The sequence below is a fragment of the Papio anubis genome, chromosome 9, assembly GCF_008728515.1.
Source record: "Papio anubis isolate 15944 chromosome 9, Panubis1.0, whole genome shotgun sequence".
In the NCBI taxonomy this organism is placed as follows: Eukaryota; Metazoa; Chordata; class Mammalia; order Primates; family Cercopithecidae; genus Papio; species Papio anubis.
The window spans coordinates 113,508,365-113,527,383 of NC_044984.1; the positions used below are offsets into that span (position 1 = coordinate 113,508,365).

The 19,019-nt window shown below is 47.1% G+C and overlaps 1 protein-coding gene across 1 annotated transcript; it reads left to right on the top strand.

Moving 5' to 3' along the window:
* The first annotated feature begins 218 nt into the window (after positions 1–218).
* On the top strand, positions 219–18,720 carry HSPB8 (heat shock protein family B (small) member 8). Its single transcript, XM_003907234.4, has 3 exons — positions 219–1,237; positions 8,591–8,654; positions 17,678–18,720. Exons 1-3 carry the CDS (start codon positions 871–873, stop codon positions 17,835–17,837), a joined length of 591 nt encoding a protein of 196 aa, XP_003907283.1. The 5' UTR covers positions 219–870; the 3' UTR covers positions 17,838–18,720.
* Positions 18,721–19,019: the final 299 nt, after the last annotated feature.

Below are 19,019 nucleotides of genomic sequence, written 5' to 3' on the forward strand. Positions count from 1 at the left end.
TTTCTTTACCGCTCTCCCCAGAGGGCGTTGAGGCTTTAGGAGCTTGGCCACCTTGTAACTGGGGATTCCAACCCAGGGACATCCTTCAAATCCACTGGGCTAATGTCTCTCTCTTCCCTTTCTGCAGGTCCCCAGGGGAAAGGCAGGATACGACACGCTCTGGGGAAGGTATTTCCAGAGGGTGACCTGAGCCCTCAGCCAGGCTAGGGGTTATTAATAGCCAGGCCTTAGTGCTCTCCGGGAGGGCGGCTCCAGCGCCGGGAGCAAGCGGAGGGCGGAGCTGAGCGGAGTGGCCAGGGGAGGAGAGAGTGTCCAGAGAGGCTGGTTGAACTTGGACGCGGCCCCTCCCAGATCCCCCCACAGCCCAGCTGTTCCCTCCGCGGATTCTCCGGGGCTGGTTCATCACCTCCGAATATTCCTGTGACAGGAGACGCTTGCAAAACCCGCCTCCAGTCTCCAGCAGCAAATAAATAGAAGGCTTGCAGCCCAGGAGGAGCCAGAAGAAGTTTCTAGGCGCGCGTGCCCTGGGTTTATTAAGCTCCTGGCTCCGCTCTAGACCTCAGCGGCTCTGGCTGCCAGCCTGGGCAGCCTGGGAGGACGGTGGCTTGCTGGTCTGTCGTGAGGCAGTGCGGAGAGGGGCCCTCTGGGATTCTGCTGGACCTGCCAGGGGGTCACCTTTGGGGTCTGGGACCCCAGCCGAGGGGGCACAACCGTCCCTGGCAGTGGTTGGTTCTGCTTCTCCCTGCAGAAAAGCAGCATTTTCGGAAGCTGAAGAATAAGCTAGCCCAGCCACACCACCTTGTTGAGTGACCTTGGGCAGGTGGTTCTGTCTCTCTGAGCCTCTGTTTCCCTCTGAGCTCAGCAGCCACCATGGCTGATGGTCAGATGCCCTTCTCCTGCCACTACCCAAGCCGCCTGCGCCGAGACCCCTTCCGGGACTCTCCCCTCTCCTCTCGCCTGCTGGATGATGGCTTTGGCATGGACCCCTTCCCAGACGACTTGACGGCCTCTTGGCCCGACTGGGCTCTGCCTCGTCTCTCCTCCGCCTGGCCAGGCACCCTAAGGTCTGGCATGGTGCCCCGGGGCCCCACTGCCACCGCCAGGTTTGGGGTACCTGCCGAGGGCCGGACCCCCCCGCCCTTCCCTGGGGAGCCCTGGAAAGTGTGTGTGAATGTGCACAGCTTCAAGCCAGAGGAGTTGATGGTGAAGACCAAAGATGGATACGTGGAGGTGTCTGGTAAGTCAGGGGTAGGAGGTCAGCGGGAGGGCGGGTGGGGCGGGGGAGTAGGCCTCAGCCCTGGGAATAGCCAGGAGAAAAGTTTCCTGAGAGCAGACGCTGGGACAGTGTGACACAGGTGACCTCAGGGCTCAGGAATGCAGCCCGCAAAGTTATCTTTATGGAAAACTTCTCTCCCAGCTCCCAGCAGAGATCTTAACCTGCCTGACTCAGCTACTGGGGCCTTTGGGTGCTGATCAATCAGGGTACAGACAGGAAAATAGAAACCACATTGGGTATTTTGACAGAGGGCATTTCATATAAAGAACAGGTTAAGCAGATATCAAAAAATTAAAAAACAAAGAAAAAATGGGATTTCATGCACTCCAGCATCACCACACAGGGTCTAGAAGTTCACGTTAAGGCTGAGCAATGATAGTGTTAATATCCACAACTGGTTTCCAGTGAAACACCTCTCCTTGTCCCAGACAAGGAAACTGAGGCTTACCAGTAATTGTAGTAACACTAACTGGTAACTCTGAGTGCTAACTATGTGCTCAGCACTTTGCTAAATACTGTTGCCTATCATATCTCAGCTAACACAACCACCAGAGGAGGTGGGTACTGTTTATCTTCTTTTTTTTGCAGATGAGGAAACTGAGGTATGGAGAGATTAATGTAACTTGTTCAAGGCCACCAAAGATTCAGACCCAGGCTGTCTGGGAATTAGGAGGCCAGAAAGAAGGAATGATTTACTGAGCACCTGCTAGGTGCCAAGGGCTGGGCTGACATTCTTATACTTCTTCTCCAAAATCACCCTCAGTCAAGTCCAGAGTAGCAGGGGTGTCTAGGCCCATCTTGCAGTTGAGGAGGCTGAGGCCTAGGTGGGACTTGTTCACAGTCATGCCATGAGTCAGCAATAGGAGTGGAGTAGGGACTGGGCCTATCCACAGCTTTAGGCTCAGGGCTCTCACAGCCACATCCCACCCTGGGAGAAAGAAACATACAAGGGGGAAAGAAAGAGAGAAGACAGGAAGCTCAGCCCCTGTTAAGCTGGGCAGCAGAAAAAGCTTTCTTTTCCTTCCCTCCCGCTCCATTAAAAAGAATGTGTTCCCGGCAGAGGCTTGCCTTCCAGAAAATCAGTCAAAGCCATTGCAAACACAGGCTGGGCAGGAACAAGCCCCGGCAATGTTCAGGGGGAATTTCAAGCCAGTCATGGCAGAATTATAAACATTAGAGGCTCCAGCGGGTGTGGTGGGCTGGGAGACTTGCTGGGGCCACGTGCTGCTGACAGGGTCAGCCAGATCTCTGAGTTGGCTGGGAGCCAGGCACGAGTTCCAAAACTGGCTCCAACTCTAACCAGCAGGATGTGCAAATTACTTTACATCTTTGTGCTTGTTTTGTTTCCTCATCTGGAAATTAGGGTTCAAATGGTTATACCGTAAAGATTGTTGTATTAAATGAGGTGATGCTGTACAATGTGTACCTACCTGTGAACCCAGAAAATCTGAGACATATCTCAGTTCATTTAGGAAGTTTATTTTGCCCAGGCTGAGGACATGCCCATGACACAGCCTCAGGAAGTCCTCCTGTCACATGCCCAAGGTGGTCTGGGCACAGCTCAGTTTTATACATGTTAGAGAGACATGAGACATCAATCAATATATGTAAGAAGTACATTGGTTCGATCTGGAAAGGCAGGACAACTTGAAGCAAAGGCAGGAAGATTTGAAGTAGGGAGAGGCTTTCCAGGTCACAGGTAGCTGAGAGACAAATAGTTCTTTTGAGTTTCTGATTAGCCTTTCCAAAGAAGGCAAGCAGCTATGCATCTATGTCAGTGAGCAGAGGGCTGACTTTGAATAGAATGGGGGGTAGGTTGGCCCTAAACAGTTCCCAGCTTGACTTTTCCCTTTAGCTTAGCGATTTGGGGGCCCCAAGATTTATTTTCCTTTCACATTTCTACGACCTGGAACACAAGGAATTAGTAGTATTATTGCCATCGTTGTTGTTATAATGCCAGGCATCCAGGAAGGCCCCAATAAATAATGAATAATAGATTCTCTTTGAAACCTGGGTTCAGATCCCAGCACTGCTGTTCACTAGCATGATGGATGTGGACAAGAAAGTCTTCTCATCCCTCTGAGCCTCATTTCTCCTATCTGCAGAATGGGGATCATAATACTATCTGTCCTGCAAGAGTGTAGGAAAGATTAAACATATACAGACTATCTATGATCACATATGCAGAGTGTCTATAAAATGGAGCTAATAATAGTGCCTGGCTGGCATTCTGTAAACGGAACGATTATCACCATTCCTTCTGTCCTTGTTTTAATTAGGCTCTTAGATGCTTCCAGCCCAAGTCCAAGGGTCTTCCCTACCCTGTGGCCTCTCTAGGAGACCCTCTGTCCAGCCTGGAGGGCTTTTCACCATCCTCTTTTGTAGGTGCTTCATAACAGGTGGGGTCTGGCAGCTCCATGTTGAGATCTCAGCTAAGTATTTTACTAATCCAGAGGCTTTGGGTGAGTCATGCAGTCTCAGTTTCCGCATCTGTAAAATGGGGTCATTGGGAGCTTACATAAGACTAAGACAAAGCTTTTCAGATGTACAATTAGTGACATCGGCTAGACAGAATCCAAATTCCCTGAGAGTCCATACAAGTGCTTTCAAAGAAGGAGTTTAAAAAAATAAAATTGATATCAGGCGCTCTATTTAAGAAGCAACTTTCGGGTCGAGTGCGGTGGCTCATGCCTGTAATCGCAGCACTTTGGGAGGCCAAGGCGGGAGGATCACTTGAGGTCAGGAGTTTGAGACCAGCCTGGCCAACATGGTGAAACCCTGTTCTACTAAAAACACAAAAATCAGCTGGGCATGGTGGCAGGCACCTGTAATCTCAGCTACTCAGGAGTCTGAGGCAGGAGAATCACTTGAACCCAGGAGGTGGAGGTTGCAGTGAGCCGAGACCATGCCACTGCATTCCAGCCTGGGCAACAAGAAAGAAATTCTGTCTCAAGAGATATAAAAAATAAAAATAAATAAATAGCAATTTTCAAGGGAAGTTGGAAGTCAGATCCACTTTCCCACCCTGTACCACATAATGACAAATCCATTCCTCCACAACAAGTATGTGCTAAAAGCCTACATGTGGTGGCTCAGTGGTTCCTCATAAGGACCTCCTAGGAAGTGTGGGTAGGTTAACCCCATTATGCAGATAAGGAAACCAAGGCCCAGAGAAAGTAACTCACCTGAGATCACCCACTTCTCCCTGGCAGTGTCTGAGATTCAATGTCAGGCCTCTCTGACTGGTTCCGAGCCAGGATGGCTGGATCTACTTCTGGCGGTGTGACCCTGAGCAAATCCCACAGCCTCTGGAGCCTCAGTTTTACTGTTGGTCTTATGAAGAGGTAGACAAGATCAGAATTTACCAAAGCACTTCAAGTGGTTACTAGGCATTTAGAAACAGGAGTAGGAGAGTTCAGAGTCTTATATGGTACCAGTAAAAACAAAATTATAAACAGGTCTTCTCATTGCAGGACTTGTCAGAGCCTTTAAGTCACTAATGTAGTTTATGAATCTCTGAGAGGCAGCCCTGTCTTATCTGACCACATATGAGTGTCTCATTCAAGGAAGTGTTTGGAACATGCTGGACTAGACAATTTCCAGCAAGCCTCAGATTCCCCTGCCCGCATCCTGCAACCACCAGCCAAGAGATGTTCCCTTCATGGGCCACTGGGCCAGACCCTGGCTAAGATAGAGACTGGAAAGCCCCAAGGCCTTATTGCCAGCCCTTCTCCTTAGTCCCAGGGCCTCTGTCTTCCCTGGAAACAGCACCTTCTTTCTTTAGCTGGGCCAATAGTGTTCCACTTACATTTCTCTGAGGCATGTTGAAAAAAAGCATGTCTGCAAGGGGTCTCTGACTCCTAGCCTCTGGATGTATTTTTAAAAATCATAATAATTACTTTTTTCTGTTGACAAAAATAAAATGTCTTCATGATAGAATATGTAGTTAGGAAAGCAAAATAAGAAATTAAAAATCACTCATAATCCTTAAGCTGCCCCAATGGAAGTATGCAAATGACAAGCAAATTGAGTTTCAAGATGATCCTCCTAACAACACTCTCTCTCAACCAGGTTAGCTCCACCTCCAGGCCCCTCTTGTGGAGATCTTGGAGCTTTCCCTGCTCAGAGATCCTCCCTTCCCTCAGCCCAATACCCTATTTTCAGAGCAGACAGAGGCACCTAGTTTCTGAGAAGCAGTCCTTTCCCCAAACATCAAAATAAACCACAAGCGTTTACCCTCACATGGTACTTTTACAACTTCAAAGCCATTCTGTGACTCGCCTGCATTTGCTTCCTACAGTAACCCAATAAGGCAGGTGCTGTCACTCCCATTTCAGAGAAGAATAAACTGAGGCTCAGAGACACTCAGAGATGTGCCAGGAAATGTCAGAGTAGAGACTTAAGTCCAAAACCCACTATTCCAGAACCTATCTGCTTGCTTTTGAATCTTTGCACCAGTCACTTCCAAGCTGTGTGACCTTGGGTACAGCACTTAACCTCTCTGAACTTCAGGTTTCCTATCTACAAAATGATAATAATGAAACTGCCTGCTTATATTATCATTTTACTATTATTATTTAAGGTTGTTGCAAAAATTAAAGGAGTTGATATAGATAAGGTGCTTAGAACAGTGGCTGACACCAAGGAAGCACTATATTACTTTGCTATTATTATTTATATCAGCAGTTATTCTTCCCAGGACACCAGCATGCAGGAGGATTCTCGGATGCAAAAGGGCTGAGTCAGAGGCACTGGCCTGTCCCCAGGGGAAGCAGGTCTCCCGGCGCCCTGGCTATGGGGAGGGTACCAAAGAACAGACAGTGCTCTTCCGGGCACAGGCCTGTGTTAGAGCCAGGCAGCTGGTGGTCACGGAGTTGGCAGCACAGGATAGATTGTTTAAGCGGCCACACATTCGCAGAATAGCATGTTCTGCTTAGCCAGACACTCCAGTTTAAAACGAATTTCTTTTCCTGAGAGCAATTTAGCAATACAGATTAAGCCTTAGAAATTCTGGAAGTTGGATTAGTCTTCAGTTAATCCTAAAGAAGTCACAGGGCCTGGTGTAAAGCTACAAGAATGTTCAGGGCCGTGAAGTTCTCTCCAATGTTGGAAACTCCTCAGTGCCCCAAAGTAGGGGATTGGTTAAATTAGCTCTTATGTATTCCTCAATAGAACACTGCAGCCATTAAAAATTATGTTGTCAAAGAATATTTGGTAATATGGAAAAGTAATTATAATGTGTTAGCAAGAGAAAAAATAAGTTCCAAACATAATGCAGAGAACTATCCCATTTGATAGAATACTGATATACATGGATACTATATAACATTTACACATTTCTGAGAAACATAGAAAAGTCAGAACATATAAAATATATATTAGTAGCTTCCTTGGGGTGACAGGATTATGGGTAGTTTTGATGGCTTTTTTTTTTTTTTAATTTTTTCTGTTGTTGTTGTTGTTGTTGTTGTTGTTAAATTTAGAGACCAGATCTCACTCTCTTGCCCAGGCTGGAGGGCAGTAGTGCATTATAGCTTACTGTAACCTCAGACTCCTGGGCTCAAGCAATCTTCCCACTTCAGCCTCCCAAATAGCTGGGACTACAGGCACGCACCATCACACCTGGATATAATAATAATATTAATTACTATTATTATTATTATTACTATTTTGAGACAGAGTCTCGCCCTGTCACTGGGCTGGAGTGCAGTAGCACGATCTCACCTCACTGCAACCTCCACCTCCCAGGTTCAAGCAATTCTCCTGCCTCAGCCTCCCAAGTAGCTGGGACTATAGGCATGTGCCACCACGTCCAGCTAATTTTTGTATTTTTAGTAGAGACGGAGTTTCACCATGTTGGCCAGGATGATCTCGATCTCTTGACCTCGTGATTCACCTGCTTCGGCCTCCCAAAGTGCTGGGATTACAGGCATAAGCCACCATGCCCTGCCTATTATTATTATTTTTTAGAAACAGCGCCTCTCTATGTTGTCCAGGCTGGTCTCAAACTCCTGGCCTCGAGTGATCCTCCTGTCTCCCAAAGTGCAGACATTATAGGAGTGAGCCACCAGGCCCCGCCTATTTTCTACATTTTCTAACATACACATGCATTATCTTAAAGCACAAAAAAAGCTATCAACAAAGAAGTAATTAAAAGTAATTAGCTATAAGTTGTCAGTTTTAAAAAAATCTGGACTGCTGTATTCAACAAAGTTATTTACATTCTAGATTTCAAGGCCTCTCAGAAGCACCTCCCTGTGTAAATGAGAGTTCTTGTCTCCAGAAGGTGGCCCCACAAATGAGGACTAAAAAGTAACAGCCGAATGGCCCCACTGTTGTACTAATCTTGTTTGTTTAAAGAGAAACTAGAGCCACCCTCTTTATTAAAGAAAAACAGAATGAGGAGAGACTGAGAGAATTAGAAGGTGCTATATACGTTACTAGATCAAAACCAGTTTAGGCCCAAGCCTTCTCCTAATTTCATCTTTCTCCTCCCTAAGGGGGCTGGGAAGCCCTCTCGTCCCGCAGGGTAAGAGGCAGGAGGGCTGGTGGAATTTCACATCCACAGTGCTCTTAGGAGAAGCTGGGCATTTTTGGTAGATTGAAGCATTCTTTTTCCAGGCTGTGCTTTCACTACTGGCTACAGATAATGTGGCTTAAAGAGCTAAGCGGGAGCTGGAACAGACAGAAATTCAAGAGCAGAGGGGCATCAGGCCCTAGAACTTGGCCTAGACCCAGAGAGAGCTGATTTGAAGCTCAGAGCCACCACGGACCTGCTGGGCGACCCCGGATCCATCACCAGGCCTCAGTTTCCATGTCGGAAACAAAGGGAGAACGACGTCTGGGCTCAGAGTTAGGAAAGCACTCTGTTGGCTGTAAAGCAAGCTATGTGGCTGAGTTGCCCTCAGCACGTGACCCCACTTCAAGCCTGCCACCCAGTCTGGGATGTCAGCCCCAGGGTTCTACTGGCAGGTTAGAGAAGAGGAGTCAGGTGGGAGACTGGGAAGATTTGGTACAACACATGGCCCAGCTTCTGTGATTTCCTCAGACTCACCCTTCATTACCTACAAACCACGGTCAACGCCTCCTTTCCATCAATTTCCTTATTTCACCTTCATAGCCAGCCTTGGAGGTGGACTTAAGTGGGTCTGTATGGCAGACAAGGTCCTTGAGGCTTAGAGAACTGGAGTCTCTAGGGTAGACCTAAGCCACACAGCAAGGCAGGTTCAGGTCCAGGATTTGAACCCAAGCCTGAGTCCTGAAGGATGCCCAAGGAACATAGATGCTGACACACCACACTTTTCTTCCTTCCAGGCAAACACGAAGAGAAACAGCAAGAAGGTGGCATCGTTTCTAAGAACTTCACGAAGAAAATCCAGTGAGTAACCTGGAGTCACGGAGCTCAGGGTGGGAGTGGAGGAGGGGGCACACCTGGGACCCATGATCTGGGGTCTCTCCCTCTTGGGCATCTCCCTTTTAAGACACGTCCTTGGGGCAGGGAATTGAACCCTCACACCTAATGAGAAGGAAGTGTCCCAGCAGACCTGTAATAGGGTCCCAGAAGGGGTAGCACATAGATTGCATCATCTCATCTGCTCGGTGCCCTGTGAGGTGGGTATTAAAAACCCCATTTTATTTATTTATTACTTATTTATGTATCTGGAGACCGAGTCTCACTCTGTCACCCAGTCTGGAGTGCAATGGTGTGATCCTGGCTCACTACAACCTCCACCTCCTGGGTTCAAGTGATCCGTGTGCCTCAGCCTCCCGAGTAGTTGGGATTATAGGCATGTGCCACCATGTCCGGCTAATTTTTTGCATTTGTTTAGTATGGATGGGGTTTCGCCATGTTGCCCAGGCTAGTCTCGAACTCCTGGGCTCAAGCGATGCACCCACCACAGCCTCTCAAAGTGCTGGGATTAGAGGCTTGAGCCACTGCATCCGGGGAACAACCCCCTTTTGTAGACTAAGCATCTGAGGGTAAGTGAGACAATGCCTTGTCCATAATCACACAGCCCCTACCCACGGGGCATAGCTGAGGGAGGACCCCTGTCACCAACCAGAAAGACTATCCCCTGATTCCCCCAAATGCTCCAGCAGAATATCTTGCAGGCTGCTTGCTCTGCCTCTGCCCTACCGGGAGAATGAGCACCTTCTCTAGAGCATCCACAAAAATGAAGCTGGAAAGTGTCCTGAGAGCACCGCATACTACCCAGAGGGGTTTGGAGGCTGAGAGATTGGGACAGAGGAAGGGCTATATTGCTGAGCGGAGGGAGTAGAGGGGATTCATGTTTAACAGGGAAAGCTGGGGACCATGAGAGCAGCCAAAGACAGTAGGGCTGAGGCCATGAACCAAAGCTACCATGAGCCCCTAACTGGCAGTACCTATAGGGAGAAGAGCTGCACAGTGTGGTCATGATGGCCGCACTTCAACAACTGCCAGGTGCTTCATACATACCTTCTCTCTAATCAGCAATCAGCGTCACTCCACTGTGTGCATTTCCGGCCCTAAACTCTCTCTCTGTCTCTCTCTCTTTTTTTTTTTTTTTTTTTTTTTTCTTGAGATGGAGCCTCACTCTGTCACCCAGGCAGGAGTGCAGAGGCATGGTCTCAACTCACTGCAACCTCCGTCTCCTGGGTTCAAGCAATTCTGCTGCCTCAACCTCCCGAGTAGCTGGGATTACAGGTGCATGCCACCATGCCTGGCTAATTTTTGTATTTTTAGTAGAGACGGGGTTTCACCATGTTTGACCAGCCTGGTCTTGATCTCCTGACTTCAAGTGATCTGCCCGTCTCTTCCTCCCAAAGTGCTGGGAGTACAGGTGTGAGCCACTGCGCCCGACTCCTAAACTCTTTTCCGAGCCATTGTTGCATTTAGCCTTTGCAGCAAAAGTGTGCATCGGGGAGAACAAACATGACCCTCCTTGCAATACAGGGAAACTAGGTCTCCCACAGGTGAAAGGACATACCCAAGGTCTTTAAAACTAGAATTTAGAAGGGCCCAGAATAGATCCCTGACCTCTGAGTTCCACGCTCAGTCCTTGAGCAACGAATGTTGTGTCCTCATCTGTGAAAGAGATGCTGATTCCAGCCTTGCAGGGTTCCTGGCTGAAAGTGACATGAGGTCACGGCCCAGCGTAGGTCCTCATAAGTGGCAGTTCATTATTACTATTGTTGTTGTTGACGCTTAACTTCTCCATCAGCCTTTGCGAAGACCTTGTGTTTCTGGAGAGATCACACTAGCTGAATTCTGAGGCTTCTTCCAGCTTTGGGATTCTACATTCCTGTCTCTTGCCCCACGTGTCCGTCCCTGGCCCTCCCAGAGCCTCTGCAGCTCTTGGAAGCCTGTGGACACTTCCTGATAAGGCAAACGCCAAACTGTTTGTTCTTCATGTTCACTGGCTTGCCTGACATCTCCGTGCCCCACACCTCTCCCTGGTATAGCAAGCAGATTAAACATTGCTGAAGGGAGAGGAAGGAAGGCGATGGGGAAGCTGATGTCAAGGCTCAAATGAGGTCTCAGGGTGGAGTCACAAGCAGGGCATAGCTGTAAAAGGGAATGAGTGAGAAAGAAGTGAACTAATCATCTTAAAAGGGGTGTGTGTGTGTGTGTGTGTGTGTGTGTATGTGTATTTCACAAGCTCCAAGGCCTTAGGGGAGATAGCTCACTGGAAGTAACCTGATGAGAAATGCCTGAAATTGAAATTGCTCCAGGCTGGTGCTCAGCTGCTGACCTGGGCTAGTTGTTAAAATATTCAGCGGTTCCCAAACTTTTTGGCACCAGGGATCAGTTTCATGGAAGGCAATTTTTCCATGGACTAGGGGATGAAACTGTTCCACCTCAGATCATTGGGCATTAGATTCTCATAAGGAGCGTGCAACCTAGATCCCTCACATACACAGTTCACAATAGGGTTCAAGCTCCTGTGAGAATCTAATGTCACCGCTGATCTGACAGGAGGCGGAGCTCAGGCAGTAATGCTGGTTGAACTGTTGCTCACCTCCTGATGTGCGGCCTGGTTCCTAACAGGCCACAGATGGGTACTGGTCCATGATCCAGGGACCCCTGAATATTGGCTAGCTATTGCCCTGAGCCCTCCCTAGCCAACCCCAGTCACTCTGATCCTGTCCCCAGGACCCTCTAAACCTCTCCACCTTCCAACAACTAAAGGGTCCGAGGACCCTCCTCCATCATTATGACATGCACCCATCCCTTCTGAATGGTCAGTGCCCAGCTGCACCAGTTGTTAAATATTTTGAATCTCAGCTCCGGGTGCAGGGAGTCCTGGCTCCATGAGAAAGTGGGTGGGTAACTTGGGGCAACTTGCTTAACTGCTCTGACCTTCCATTCCTGCATCCCTGCGTCCCTGCATGGAGGGGTTGTGATGGGAGTGAGAGGATGTGTATAATGCATTAAGCATGGAATACAGACTCAGGGCTTGGTCCGTGGGAATTAATATTATGAAAAGGCTTCACAAGGCTGGACTCACACTCCAGCAACTGGGACTCCTGGGAGCTCCTGGCTCTGCCCAGACTCTAGACACCAAGGAGTCGAACTGGAGTCTGGGACACCTCTGGACCAATCTCAGGAGGCCTCATTGCCTCCTCTCCCAGGGAAACCTCCGGTCATTAGAGGACAGGGAGATTTCTTCAGCCAGGCTGAGATCCTTGGAGATTTCCACCCAGGCAGGATGCTGTAGCTGTTTGCCTTAACTATGGCAAGGAAATTCATCCCAACACATCCATCTCTGTGTGAAAGGCCCCATTTGGACTGAATAAGGAGAGGGAGAGGTCTTGGGTTTCCTCTCAGGCTGGGGGCAGGGCAAGGACTGCAGCTGGCCTCTTTTCCACACTCAACCTGGATAAGAGAACAGGAAGACAAGGGTGCAGGAAATTACCAAGGGAGGATGCCTGGAACCAAAGCAAACTTTATTTTCCTGGTTCCACATCTTCCCAGATACCTGTTCTGCCACTTATGACACCTATGACATGCCCAGAACCATGCTAAGAGATTTATAGATTTAATTTTATTTAATCTTTAGAAGAATCCTATTGAGTAGGTTTGTTTTGTTTTGTTTGTTTGTTTTTTAGAGATGGAGCCTGGCTCTGTCACCCGGGCTGGAGTGCAGTGGCGCGATCTCGGCTCACTGAAACCTCCATCTCCCAGGTTCAAGCGATTCTCCTGCCTCAGCCTCCCAAGTAGCTGGAGCTAAAGGCATGTGCCACCACACCCAGCTAAATTTTTTTTGCATTTTTAGTAGAGACGGGGTTTCACCGTGTTGGCCAGGCTGGTCTCAAGCTCCTGACCTTAGGTGATCCACCCGCCTCGGCCTCCCAAAGTGCTGGGATTCCAGGCGTGAGCCACCACACCCAACTAAATTTTTTTTGTATTTTTAGTAGAGACGGGGTTTCACCATGTTGGCCAGGCTGGTCTCAAGCTCCTGACCTTAGGTGATCCGCCCGCCTTGGCCTCCCAAAGTGCTGAGATTCCAGGCATGAGCCACCATGCTTGGCCTTGAATAGGTATTATCAAGCCCATCTTGTGGGTAAAGAGACTGAAGCTCAGAGAAGTAATGGGATTCAACTAAGGTCACACAGCGAGTAAAGAACGGATCTGGAATATAGTATTATTAAGCCTTAAAATAGAAGGAGGCTGGGTGCAGTGGCTCATGCCCGTAATCCCAGCACTTTGGGAGGCCGAGGCGGGCAGGTCACTTGAGGCCAGGAGTTCGAGACCAGCCTGGCCAAGATGGTGAAACCCCATCTCTATTAAAAATACAAAAATTAGGTGGGTGTGGTGGTGCACACCTCTAATCCCAGCTACTCGAGAGGCCGAAGCAGGAGAATCACTTGAACTCAGAGGCAGAGGTTGCAGTGAGGCAAGCTCACACCACTGTACTCTAGCCTGGGTGACAGAGGAAAAAAAAGAAGGAAATACTGCCACTGGCAACAGCATGGATGGAGTGAGGAGATTCTGCTAAGTGAAATAAGAAAGACACAAAAAGAGAAATCCTGCATGATCTCACCATATCTACATATCTAAAATAGTCGAACTCGTAGAAGCAGAGAGTAGGGTGGTGGTTGTCAGAGGCCAGTGTGGCGGGGGAAATGGGGAGATGTTGGTCAAAGGGTACACGGTTTCAGTTTTGCAAGATAAGTAAGTTCTGGGGGGCTAATGTACGGCATGGCAATGATAGTCTATGATACTACATTATATATTCAAAATTTGCAGGTAGCGTTGCAAAATTAATCTTCTTAACTTAAATGTAATCTTCCCGACACACACAGATACACAAAATATATGTTAATTAGCTTGACTCTGGTGATCACTGTATTCACCATGCATATATACATCAAAACATCAAGTTGTATACCATGTATATATAGATATATACAGTTTTATATGCCAATAATATCTCAATAAAGCTGTTTTTTAAAAAAGAGCAGATTGGGACCTGAGCACAGCCCTCAACTTTCAAAGTCCATGACCTTCCTATTTGGTTAGGGGAAACCAAATTACAGTCATTTGCAATACCGTCATTCGCATCCCATCTTCACTATTTTTTGCCTTATATGCTTACATTGCTGTACCATGATTTACTAAAGGTTTATTTTTTCTTTTAGATCAACTCATTTTTGATAAAGTTAAATTCTCATCACTAAAATGTTCACTGACGAAGGCAATCATGAAATAAATCCAATGAAAGCAAAATGTGGTTAAATTCTAACTAGATAATATTTCCTGCCTACGGGCCTCAGTTCTTTCATTGTTAAAAAGGGAAGGTAGCAAGTGATAGAGGCTAAAGGCATTAAAGGCATATTAGTACTTAGCAGAGACATTGCTTCAGATGTAAGTAGAAGCACTGAAAGAGAAATGAAGAGGAATTACTTCCCACCAAGTGGGTTCAACATGCAAGTCACCTGGTGAGAGACCTTGGGCATGTCTATCTCTCTGAGCCTCAGTTTCCCCATAAGTTATATGAGACCATTGTCATGGACAATCAGGAAGATCCCTTGGGACCCTGATACTCTGTGGTCCAATGATACCGCAATTTGTATGATACTCCATCTTGTTGTCAAGATGCCAACATGTAAGGCCAAAGACTGCAATGTAATTCTCACACCACCCTAAGAGGTGGATACTATTATTGCCCCTCTTTTTCTGCAAAGAAATAGGTTCAGAGAGGCAAGATCACCAGCCCCATGCTCTGTGGTCAGGAAGAGTCAGAATTTGAATGCAGGTTGGCCTGCCTGCAAAACCCATGCTCTAGGCCATAGCTACCCTGTCACACTGTACCTAGTGTGCACTGGGTTGGTGTGCACATGGTTAAACAGTCAGCCCATCCCCAGCAGTGGGAGGGAGCTGTAAACTTTTGACCTTGTCTCTGCTTCAAAATCTTGACTTGGCAGCTTTCTAGTTCCCTCTTTTTCTTCCAAATGTGCTTCCCAGAAGCACCATTGTTCATCTCCATGGTTCCAATTTGGCAAGGAATCTCCTGGGTAGATATGGCTCATGTGGCTACAGGATGCTGTACACACAAAAAAAGGAAGGAAAGAAGGAAGGAAGGAAGGAAGGAAGGAAGGAGAGAAGGAAGGAAGGAAGGAAGGAAGGAAGGAAGGAAGGAAGGAAGGAAGGAAGGAAGGAAGGAAGGAAGGAAGGAAGGAAGGAAACTCCCCAGCCCCTCCAGAAGGAGTCCTGCCCATGATCAGGAACGGGCTTACTTCATGCCTTGGTTCTTTCATCGAGACCCTTGTATTTACAATAGGCAGAGCTAACATGGACAAGTGGAAAGATTGAACTTTCCACTTCTTCTGGGCCTTCCTGCCATAGAAGGGCCTTCTATGAACTTTTGATTGAACTTCTGGGCCTTCCTGCCATAGTCCTTCTTTCAAATATCTGGTGCTGGGGGAGGCAGGAGAGCATCACAGTCAGGTACTCTGAGTTTGGAGACCAGGATTCCAGTTCCAGTTCCTTTCTGCCGTTTGCCAGCTGAGCGACCTTGGGCAAAGCAGTTCAGTTCTCTGAGCCTCAATTTCCTCATCTGTAAGATGGGGATAGCAATGGAATCTGCCTGGTGGGATTATTGTTAACACCAAAACGATATGATTCAGCTAAAGTACCTGGCACATAGAAAGTACTCAGAAGGTCATGGATTTCATGATTAAAAAAAATAATGGCACCCCAATGAGACCACTATATGTCCTCACAATTTTAATAGTTTGTTGAAGAAACCAAATTCTCAATAGTCTCATTCACTCAAAGCAATCCGAAAATCATAAAAATACCTTATTAGGGCCGAGGCAGGTGGATCATGAGGTCAGGAGATCGAGACTATCCTGGCTAACACAGTGAAATCCCGTCTCTACTAAAAAGTACAAAAAGTTAGCCGGGCGTGGTGGCGGGTGCCTGTAGTCCCAGCTACTTGGGAGGCTGAGGCAGGAGAATGGTGTGAACCTGGGAGGCGGACTTGCAATGAGCCGAGATCGTGCCGCTGCACTCCAGCCTGGGCGACAGAGTGAGACTCCATCCAAAAAAAAAAAAAAAAAAACTTTATTAGAACTTGGACCAGATTTAGGTTTAGAAATTCCATCTTCAGGCCGGGCGCGGTGGCTCAAGCCTGTAATCCCAGCACTTTGGGAGGCCGAGACGGGCGGATCACGAGGTCAGGAGATCGAGACCATCCTGGCTAACAAGGTGAAACCCCGTCTCTACTAAAAAATACAAAAAACTAGCCGGGCGAAGTGGCGGGCGCCTGTGGTCCCAGCTACTCGGGAGGCTGAGGCAGGAGAATGGCGTGAACCCGGGAGGCGGAGCTTGCAGTGAGCTGAGATCCGGCCACCGCACTCCAGCCTGGGCGACAGAGCCAGACTCCGTCTCAAAAAAAAAAAAAAAAGAAATTCCATCTTCAATGCTTTCTCACTTATTGAGCTTCTCATCTGATTTCCCCCAAGTCTCTGTTCTGTGATCTGTAGAATGGGCATATTAATGCTTACCTCTTAATCATCCTCTTATAATACTCCAACCAGGTATTGTCTATAATTGAGTTTTAAGAACAAGATAATTGGCTAGGCTCGGTGGTTCATGCCTGTAATCCCAGCACTTTGGGAGGCCGAGGTGGGTGGATCACTAGATCAGGAATTCAAGACTAGCCTGGCCAACATGGTAAAACCCCATGTCTACTAAAAATACATAAATTAGCCAGGCGTAGTGGTGGGTTACTGTAATCCCAGCTACTCAGGAGGGTTGAGGCAGAATTGCTTGAACCTGGGAGGCAGAAGTTGCAGTGAGCCAAGATCGTATCACAGCACTTCAGCCTGGGTGACAGAGTGAGCCTCTGTTTAAAAAAAGAAGAAGAAGAAGAAGAAGAAGAAGAAGAAGAAGAAGAAGAAGAAGAAGAGGAAGAGGAAGAGGAAGAGGAAGAGGAAGAAAAAAATACATACATGAGTCTGCGTAAAAAAAAAAAAAAAAAGGTTTAACGGATTCGCAGTTCCATGTGGCTGGGGAGGCCTCACAATCATGGCAGAAGGTGAAAGGCACGTCTTACATGGCAGCAGACAAGAGAGAAAATGAGAACCAAGCAAAAAATCTTATAAAACCATCAGACCTCGTGAGACTTACTCACTACCATGAGACCAGTACAGAGGAAACTGCCCCCCACCCATGATTCAATTATCTCCCATCAGGCCCCTCCCACAACACGTGAGAGCTACAATTCAAGATGAGATCTGGGTGGACATAGCCAAACCACATCAGAGATACTTAGGTTATGAACAAAATCAAGGCTTATTTTGAATACCATAGAGTATTTGAATACCATAGAGTATGTTGCCATCTGAAATCTACGTGTGGCCAGCTTGGCCCCTTTTATCCACCGAGGTGCCTAGTGCTTGCATCACCCATAATGCATTTTGTAGTGAAGCACTCTGCAGCAAGCACACGTCAGATGAAAATGTGTTGCCTGCTATGCATAACACCCTACTTGCGCTCTATAAAGGGATGGTAGTGGTGCCATTTCTACTAGTAATTGTGGTTAGTAGTGGGTATTAAGGTGAAGACTTCAACCTAGGACCCAATATGTGGTCCACAGCTCTCTTTTAAGTTAAGAACTACTGTTCAAACAGCACTTTACCATTTCAAAGCATACTCAGACTCTGAAGTTCAAATACTCTACAAATTCAATATTATTATCCTCATTTTGCAAATGAGAAAACAAGCTCAGAGCAATGGAATAATCTTCCCAAGACCACACAGCTAGAAAGGGGTAAAGCCAGGATTCAAACCCAGCATTATATGTCCCCAAAGCCTAAGCTGTTATCAAAAATATTTCCTCTCAAGTGAATAAAATAATGTTTAAGCTATATTAACAATAATAAATGAATAAAATCATATGTTTCTCCTAGGCTTCCTGCAGAGGTGGATCCTGTGACAGTGTTTGCCTCACTTTCCCCAGAGGGTCTACTGATCATCGAAGCTCCCCAGGTCCCTCCTTATTCAACATTTGGAGAGAGCAGTTTCAACAACGAGCTTCCCCAGGACAGCCAGGAAGTCACCTGTACCTGAGATGCCAGTACTGGCCCATCCTTGTTTTGTCCCCAACCCTAGGGCTTCTCTGATTCCAGGGTACATTACTTTAGCTGAACTCAGATTTAGTGCAAGTAAAATGTTGGGGGGTGCGGGGGTGGGGACTGACCACAGATTCCCTGGATAGTGTAGTGGTAGATTTTTCCACAAGATAGCGCAATTGGCAAACCATGCTTGGTTGCGTTAGGACAAAATCCTAGTTTTTCTTTCTTTACCTTTTCTATCTTGATGAAAATGTTGCACATTCTATAGTTGCAAAACACATAAAAGGGGACTTAACATTTCACGTTGTATCTTACCTTGCAGTGAATGCAAGGGTTACTTTTCTCTGGGGACCTCCCCCATTACCCAGGTTCCTACTCTGGACTCCCAATTCCCATGGCTCCCACACCATGCTGCATGGTTTGGTTAATGAAATCCAGTAGCTAACCCCACTGTACTTCCACATGCCTGGCCTACAAAGGGTGATATACAGGTCTTATATCCCTATACGGAATTTGTCCATCAATCACATAAAAACAAACAGTGCCTTCTGCCCTCTGCCCAGATATTTCCAGCATGTTCCCAAGGTTTCCAAGTTAGCCCTCCCTAAGGACTCTGGGAGCCTCTCAGTTTATGATCTGGCCAAGGTCCCCATTTTCTTCTGTCCCCTATATTTAAGTCGGGATTTTTACAGAGGGAGCTGTCTCCAGACAGCTCCATCAGGAACCAAGCAAAGGCCAGATAGCCTGACAGATAGGCTAGTGGTATTGTGTATACGGGAGGGACGTGTGTGTCATTGTTATTTGAGTTATGCTGTTGTTTAGGGGGAAATAACAGTAAATAATTAATAACAATAATAATAAAGGAGCTGACGTTCTTAGCCTCGTGTGGTTCTTTTAATGAGGAACTAAATGTAATACCACCTAGATATACAACATCAGTTAGCATCTGATATACAACATCTGTGGCTTCAAGTAATGTTTCCTGATGAATAGTGGCTTAAATGATATAAATAGCTGTTTTCTAACTTCACCAAAAGTTTAGAGGTAAGTAGATACAGAGTTGTTTTTTTCAACTGTTATGCCACAAACAGCCCAGGATATTTCCATTTTTTTCTCTGATGTCTCTGACAAGTTTACATAGTCACAGTCTATCCTCATGGTTGCAAGATGGCTGCAG

Excerpts from the sequence above, each read along its gene's own strand:
- HSPB8 (XM_003907234.4), top strand. The coding sequence starts at position 871 with ATGGCTGATGGTCAGATGCCCTTCTCCTGCCACTACCCAAGCCGCCTG. Across the intron at positions 1,238-8,590 it reads TGGATACGTGGAGGTGTCTG|GCAAACACGAAGAGAAACAG; the intron begins GTAAGTCAGGGG and ends TCTTCCTTCCAG. Across the intron at positions 8,655-17,677 it reads AACTTCACGAAGAAAATCCA|GCTTCCTGCAGAGGTGGATC; the intron begins GTGAGTAACCTG and ends TGTTTCTCCTAG.